At 44.7% G+C, this 8,082-nt stretch overlaps 1 protein-coding gene across 1 annotated transcript; it reads right to left on the bottom strand.

The window, feature by feature from the left end:
- Nucleotides 1–3,704: 3,704 nt before the first annotated feature.
- Nucleotides 3,705–6,321, bottom strand: LOC103907584 (cell surface glycoprotein CD200 receptor 1-B). The gene is made up of 3 exons (XM_019474736.1): nt 6,186–6,321; nt 4,639–4,947; nt 3,705–4,018 (listed from the first exon to the last, which is right to left on the bottom strand). The coding sequence occupies exons 1-3, from the start codon at nt 6,319–6,321 to the stop codon at nt 3,705–3,707; spliced, it is 759 nt and encodes a 252-aa protein (XP_019330281.1).
- Between the last annotated feature and the right edge of the window lie 1,761 nt (nt 6,322–8,082).

Here is an 8,082-nt window from a genome sequence, read left to right as displayed (position 1 = left end):
GGTGTCATTCTGCAGAAACCGCCCCAGGTAGTGATTTACATCAGTTTATCGGCTGCACCAGGAAAGGGTGAGGGGCAGCAAGGTAGTGGTAGAAAAGCTGCGCAAGGGAGGGAGTGCGGTGGCATGGCATTTCCTTTTCTGTGTAAAGCTAGATAATATTCTATATGTTAGTGTGCTGAGATTGAAAAGCTTGATTTTTTTATTACTGAAGTTTAGGTGAGGTTTTGGCCCTGGCTCTTTCAGTAGCTGGTTCAGATGTGAAATGAGGCTCACAAAGCTTGAGATGTGGTCAGTCATGGGTACAAGCAGTGAATGAACAACAAAGATCAGGATCATGTTCTGGCTTTGTGGAAGCCGTGGAGTTCCCTGTTCTCTACCCTCTCCTCCTCCCTGCACTTGCAATGCTATCCAACTCAGCCTTAGGCAGGTATTATTCTGGCCTGGGTGTCTGGGCAATTGCCCTATCTTCACAGCCTTAAACCTGGTCTGTGTGCAAAGGGCACTACAACAAAGCTAATAAATCTGGCTGAGATTCACTGATGCCCTCAGAAGAGCTTTGTGGACACTTGTGCAGGCTTGCCCCCTGCCCCCCCCCCCCAAAGAGCCCCTAATGCCCAGAGGAGTTTAGTACCTTGGCTTCTGTGTTTTACTTTCTCTGTAACGTATTAATGCTCCAATTCTAAGCCCAGCTTGCTGACTGAGAGCTAGAGATCTGTGTAACTGATACCCCCCAAAAATAAATAAATGCTTGAATAGCTAATGGAAAAAAAAAAAAAAAGAAAAAAGAAGGAGGGGAAAAAAAAGACTTAGTCTGGGATTGGAAGTGTTTTGAAGAATGTAGAAAGGCCTAACAGCTCTGTAACCTGGGCATGTGAAATGCACAAACACAGGGTAGCATGCCTAGCAAAGGTGTTCCTGCAGCACCTTCCCAATTCTGCCCTTATATAAGCTGACATCTCGCAGGAATATTATTAACCTCTCATTGCGGAGGTTTATCAAATGGAATGACTGTAGCAAGTGGGAAAGGTCTCCAGATGTATTACAGTTTGAAATAGTGTTCTGTACAGTAACAATGATGAAACGTGGATTTGTGCTGGGCATGGAGGAGTGAGGTTGAAATACCTGTGGTTCCTTTGAAATTTCAGGTGCATAGTAATATTCAGCTCTAGTCATATCTATTCAGAATAGAAGTTAAGGAATAGTGAAGAGGCACAGCTATGTTTAGAGGCTTAGTAGTGGCAGCATGTCATCGAATGAAAGATTAAACTCAAGGGCTCCCTTGTGATAGGACCAGTAAGATGTGTTCAAAGAAATCAATATTAGAGAGTTGTGTTCTGTGGGCTGCAGCTCTCTGGATGCAAAGAGGTAAATGAGTGTGAGGCTTAGATCTCAGGATTGTAATAATTTCTATGCTTCATGTAGCAATAACTGCTCAAGCTCAAATATTCTCTCTCTCTCCCTTTTTTGTAGCTGTTGGTGAAACACTTCAAAATTCTTATAGTGAAAATGAGATCTGCTCAAATTTAGCTTCAGTCCTGTGTGATCATCCTGGGAAGGTTGCTGCTCATCAGTATCAAGAAAATTTCTTCTGATTTATTTTATCCTATAAGACATGATACTTAAATACTAGGATACAATGTATTTGCAATGGAGTGACCTCATTTTATACAACATGAATTAATTTCCTATCGCATATATGTTAGATTTGGTTTTATAAAGAGATTGATACTTGCATGAGTGATAACAGCATCTATAGTTGCACTAGAGAGATGATGGAAGACAGAGCTGACAAGGGTCAGGTAGGATCTGCCCTGCATGCCATGTTTCTGCACAGTTACACCGGCTGCACTGCGGATGTTTGCTTCTCCTGAACGCTTTGGTACTGGTGAGTCCCTGCTGCATGTCACATTACTGACTGAGGCATACTGGGAAGTTTCTTTCATCTCTGCTTAGGTGCTGAGTTAGAAATAAGTCCAGACAGCTCTGCAGATGGAAAATGCCTTGGCTTGTACTGGTTTCTCATTGTCCTAGAAGACAAGACACCAATACTTTTAAGTGTGAGGACGAGGCTGTTTTGGGAATGTGATTTTGAGCTCTAGGAATGTAGGAACAGAATTCCTCCTCTTTATTTGGTAGAGAAACAAAAGAACATAAGGCTTTATGTCTGTAATCTCACATGAGCATGACCAGAGCTGGCTATGCTCCAGACAGCACCAGAGAGCTGCCAAGAGCCCCGGCAAAGCGTGAAGCTCAAGTGACTTGAACACAGTAGTTAGTTCTGCCTCTGTGGTGTTTGTACTGTAATTCTGGGCAGCAATTGCACCTTGTGACAGAGAGGCTAGCTCAGATACAGTAATTGGCCAAGCTGCCAAACTGCTGCCAGAACTCCTGAGCAGTTACAACAGCAGACCTGTTCTGCTCTCATGCAATACTTCCTGCATTTCTACATTGGCCCTGGCTTCCTTTGAGTTGGACAAAATGGACCAAAAGTCTGGCTCCAAGCTCAGAAAGATATTTTGCTGCCTCTTTAATCTTCATAGCCTGGCAATCTTTGTTCAGATCCCTCAACTGGGTGGAAAAACCTAACCATTCCCTTTGTATTTTTGCTTCTGAAAGAAGTATGGCAGCAGGAAGAAGGTCCCTAACACTCATGTATGGACTCCCTCCCGCTCTGCCCCAGCTGTGGTGTTATAGACCTCAGACAAACCTCCATGAGCATGTGCTGAACTGGTGTGTTTGTGACAGACTGAGGTGACCGCACATGACATAAATTAGTACCAGAAGCCCTTCTAAACTTTTTATGCCCAGGACTGGCCAAAGGGGTTTGTGTGTATCATGTCCCATACATACCTGCTGTCACAGAAGGTGTAGAGATGAAGAACAGTAAGCAGGAAGAGGAGGCCCAGGAGGCTAGCAAGGCTGATGACACAGTGAGGAAACCATGTACTATTCTCTAAAGAGAAACAGTTGTTCTTTTAGGTACATCTCACAGACCGTTTGTCTACCCTGTGCCTCTATCAGGATGGCATCTTCTAGACAATGCTCTCTTTGTGCTGTACTTCGGAGGATGACCTAAGGTAGCTGGAATACAGTGCCGGGCACAGAACTGGGAATAAACAACATCCCCCCCATGCCCTTGATGGAGGAGCCTTGTCTTTTGCTGTATGGGCACTAATTAGATCCTCCTCCTCACCTCTTCCCATAGTCCAGCTGCAGGCCTTGCATGTGCATCCCAGAAAATTTCAGCTCTGATTCTCTTCCAACTGAGTACTTCAGTGAAGTACATACGGGTGCACACAACTTCCCAGCAACGTCTTCAACTTCACCACCTAAAGCCTTCACCTACCAGCCAGTCTTTGGAAGCTGTAAGTTGGCTTTCAGTCTTCCTGTCACAACGTATGTGTAACCCAACAATTAGCAAGATGCAACGGTACCACTGGATTACAATACATAGATCTGGGTGATCATACCGTTGACACCTTTGTGTGTCATGAACTTCTGAATAATCCTGCCTTTCCATTCAGCCCTATTGGTGGAAGGGAAGACCACTACATCCATCTCCTTTCCTAGAATTTCACAAAGGACTTTACAGTTCTGACAGCACTTTTGTTTATCCTTCCTCCTCCCGACAAATTTCTCACTGGAAACTTCAGCTCAGCTGCACGGTTCCTGCCGCAATCCTGCCAGTGCCACTGATGTTTGTCTTAGTGTGTGCACAGAAGGCTAAACAGGGTTTTGAATGTCGAACACACAAAGGGAAGCGTACTTGAGGGATGACAGGCTATGGACTTGCTCTGGTTCCCAGCTGGGTGGGACACAACGCAGGTTGTATTAGTCACGTTGGTGCTGTACGCCGTGAACTTGCTGAGAACAGTCACTGTCCCGTTGTCATGGCCTTCTTCCTTGGGGGTGGAGTTGCTCTCTAGGACCCACGAGACCTGAGCAGCCGGCTTCCCTGCTGCTGCCTTACACACGGGGGTCCCCTGGTCATCACAGTACAGGGTCAGCCTGGGGGGGACTGCAAAGCGTCAGGAAGGGGAAATACGTGGAGTTAGTTTGCCGCAGTTAGGACAGGGTGTTCTTGTTCTCTACCCAAAATAAACACAGTGAAAAGAGGAGAATAAGATGGGAGGTGCCATCCCCTTACAGTGACATGGGCCAAAGTCACCAGAGACAAAGATCGAGCCTCTCTTTTCCTTTTGGACAGCTCTCCCCCATTCAGGTGAGTTACCACAGCCAGGTACCATTAGAGGAGGTTTCCCTGGACATTGCGGTAGGGAATTTTCCCAAATACAGGGCTGAATTAGACTTTTGTCCTAAGCAGCCGTCGTGCACGTCATTTAAAATGTACCTGAACGCCAGCATAAGAGGAAATGGGTCCATTCCTACCGTCTGGATAAGACCATCCCATGTTTGATAGACTATCTCAGCACTTGGAAGTGTTATTCTCACATGCTTTAGTTCTCTTAAATTACTGTAGTAATGATTGATTCTACAGGATAACCAGAAGCATGTGCAGAGCCCTCTGTTAGCATATTGGATTAGTATATCCCCTGGTGCATGGGGAGAGGAGCTTTTTATGTCCAGGCCCAGGCATGGTCCTTTGGAGAACTGTAAAATGAGGAAGGAGTCCCTTACCTAGCACGGTCAGGTGGTACGTCTTGTGGAAATTCCCTTCTGTTGCTACTACTTCGCAGGTGTAACTTCCCTCATGGGCTATTCCCACTTGCCGTATCTCAAGGGCAGGATCCCGATCTGGTCTGAATTTCCAGTTCATGCTGTCACTGCAGTTTGTTCTGTCTGTCTTGTTCTGATCAGCCCTGTATCCCAGGGTGCAGGGGCCTCCAACCTTGGGGCTTATTTTCCATGTTACCATAGTTGTATTTGATTTGGGAGGGCAGGTGAGCACAGAGCTGTTACCTACCATCGCTGACACTCTGTTGTTCCCTGACGAAGAGAAAGAAGGAGAAGGGCGCGTGAGAAGGTGCCCAGGGATGTCACTCATAGCTTTGGAGTTCCAGTCTGTGCTTCACAGAGAAATGTCTGCACTGTTACACGCCAGCGTGAGGCCCTGTCTGTGCCAGCCCAAGAACTGTGTCTCTCTTCTTAGGCAGGAATAGATCTCCAAATTCATGGCTGTGTTCACATACATTGGTCCTTGTTTTCACTCCCTCCCTCTGTAAGGTCCTCTCCCTAGGACAGTGGATAAATAACATGACTGGGAAGCAGAGTCTGAATGAGCTGCAGAGCCCATCTGTATGGGGAGATATCTCAGGTTGCTTTTCCCTCACCATCATTGCCCAGTACAGCAGAAAAATGAATGTTTGAAGACATTCACCCCAATTTTGCCTTGGATATAAGCAGCCCTCCTAATCAGGTCAAGCACAGGTGGCAATTTCTGCCCTGCCACTCCAAAGTTTATATGAACCTATTTCCCTGATTATAGTGATGACAGATGAAATAGTACAGGAATATGACATTTAACTGGAAAGAAAACACATTCCTGTTTGCTGTTAGATGCAGAGATCCCTGACAGACTCAAGATCACTGCCTTGTGACCTGCCTCACATGTCCTAACAAAAAAACCCAAGAAAAACAAACAAGAATTTGCATAATTAATGTAGAGTAGGGAGGAGAAGGATTATAGCTGCATTTTCAGATCCCACATTTTTTGAATTAGCTTTTCTAAGTATTTAACTGAGTTTGGAAAGGGGAAAGAACCTTCCCATTAAGTATTATTATAACTTGTGTCTGAATCTAGTGTTGTAAAATCCCAGTATACTTCATTTGTCAGGACAACTCACTGACACCTAAGAGTAAAGCTTGATAGGGTGCTCAGATGGATCAGAAAACCTCCCATCAACCATATTTTAATAAATCTGTTAATTATCATGAAAAATATCATACTCCAAGAAAATCATTACCAGTTTTCATCAAATCATTGAAAAGCCCAAGTTCAACATCTTATTGGTTGACAACTGAAAAGATCTAGTTGCAGCTAGAAATGTTTTGATTTGCAGGTTATCGGTTTTCCATCAAAAAGTCCCTTCAGCAATTTGTAAAGATCCCTTCCCCTAGATTTTTTCTTTCCCAAAGAATAATTGAGTAAACACCACTCTGATACATTGCCTTTTCCTCCTCTGCCCTTGAGAGACAGTTGGTACCAAAGTACCTGTCAGAAGTACCTGTAGCTCCTGTGACCACAGTGATGGTGAGCATAATAATGGTGTATATGGTCTTCCTGACAACTTTCAAAGCAGTTCTTCCGTTTATGGGTGATGTGGGTTTCTTGCACCATCCAGCTTGCTGTGAGCTCCCCATCATCCCCTGCCAGTGATCCTCAGCAGCCAGAGTCACTGCTCTTCCTGTGCTTCTGAGCACCCCTCAGTGCAGCTACAAAGAGGTGGTTCTTCTTCCTAACATGAAGCTTCCTGTGCTGAGAATTGGTGAACAGAGAGGAAATGGTATTGGTATTTGCTTTCTGACCATTGGCCTGCTGTATAGTGTTACTGTGGGAAGACAAACCCTATAGCAGAACTTGCACAAAGTCTAAGCAGTGTGATTTTTCATGTCTGGCTCTGATCTTGCAGTAAGAATTTTATCATTGGGAATTGGGGGAAGGATATTCTTGGCTTACTGCTTAAAGGATGCTCAACATATTCAAAAAAATCTCTTAAAACAAATTCCTCTTCCTCCCCACTCTATTCTTCCCCACATACCTAACAGACTAAGACCTTTTCTCTAAAAGGCACTGGCAATCACTTCTCCACTGCAGAGAGGGAAGGTAGATAGGTACATTGTACATTTATATTACAGCTCTGTTCCTCTGATAATAGTACATCTACAGACAGTTAGGCCAAGGTTGCTTTTTTTGCACCACTGTTTTGTTTGGTTTTCAAACTGTTCTAGTACTATATTCCCCCCATACATACACAAGTGAACACTGAAGGTCATTCCAGTGGTGAGCTATGGGATTTTGTTTAGAGTCAGAAGAATCCCTTAATTTTTACAAGGTCCTTAAAGACCTTTCCCCAAGCTACTACTGTCCGTCTTCTCGTGTAATTAAGACTGCTGTCTTACACCAGCAAAGACAGCTTCCCTAGATACAAGATGAACCTCCCTGGAAATTAATACACTGAATTTGATTTTATCAGAAAAATGTTAGCCTCCCCAAACTTTGAAGCCACCAAGCTGAAATGAGTTGGTGACTATTTGCCTGTTCTAAGAACAGAACTCTCCCCCCTCACAACTACTGTCACAGCAGATTTATGCATTTCCATGGCTGCGCTGAAACGTGCCTGGAAAGGCTTCAGTTCTGTGGTCAAATAGATGCAAGACATCCCTGAACGGAGGGAATCACTGGCAGGCAGGCAACCCTGCCTCCACGCCCCCCCCTTCCACCCCCCCCAAATAGTGGGTGCCATTTAACTAAGAAGAGGCATAACACCTATTAGTGAGTCAAAGGAAAAGCTGGTAAGTTCAAAAAGAAAGCTAGGCAACCTGTGTTCACAGTTGTTATATTCAGAAAAGCCAACAGCAGCAATATAATGAAATCTTCATCTCTGCTGGCTGTTGTTGCTGCAGTTATACTTTCCGAAAGTCACTTTGTCAAACAATTTCAGATGGCTACCTGCATCTTGGTCAATGCAGCTTCTGCTTCAATGCTGTGCAGTGAACAACCACTTCTCATGTTTAGAGGCAGGTCCAAGATGCAAAGATCACATTTAGATCCCTGCAGTGCAAGACATACCATAGTTTCAGCCATAGAATCTGTGGGTGATGTAGCTCAGCACTAAATGGCAGAGGCAGCAAGAAATAGTGGTCAAAGTCATGAAAATCAGAAGCTTTCAGGGTGTCCTGGTTTTGGCTGCGATAGAGTTAATTTTCTTCCTAGTCGCTGGTACAGTGCTGTGTTTTGGATTTAGGATGAGAACAGTGTTGATAACACACCGATGTTTTAGTTGTTGCTAAGCAGTGCTTACACTAGTCAAGGACTCTTCAGCTTCCCATGCTCTACCGACTGAGAAGGCTGGAGGTGCACAAGAAGTTGGGAGGGGGCACAGCCAGGACAGCTGACCCAAA

This window comes from Aptenodytes forsteri, unplaced genomic scaffold, assembly GCF_000699145.1.
Source record: "Aptenodytes forsteri isolate BGI_AS27 unplaced genomic scaffold, ASM69914v1 Scaffold61, whole genome shotgun sequence".
Lineage (NCBI taxonomy): Eukaryota > Metazoa > Chordata > Aves > Sphenisciformes > Spheniscidae > Aptenodytes > Aptenodytes forsteri.
The sequence above is the reverse complement of the archived record's forward strand: the minus strand, read 5'-3'. Positions and strand labels throughout refer to the sequence as shown.

Excerpts from the sequence above, each read along its gene's own strand:
- LOC103907584 (XM_019474736.1), bottom strand. The coding sequence starts at position 6,321 with ATGGGGAGCTCACAGCAAGCTGGATGGTGCAAGAAACCCACATCACCC. Across the intron at positions 4,948-6,185 it reads TGTGGTCACAGGAGCTACAG|GGAACAACAGAGTGTCAGCG; the intron begins GTACTTCTGACA and ends TCTCTTCGTCAG. Across the intron at positions 4,019-4,638 it reads GTACCACCTGACCGTGCTAG|TCCCCCCCAGGCTGACCCTG; the intron begins GTAAGGGACTCC and ends GACGCTTTGCAG.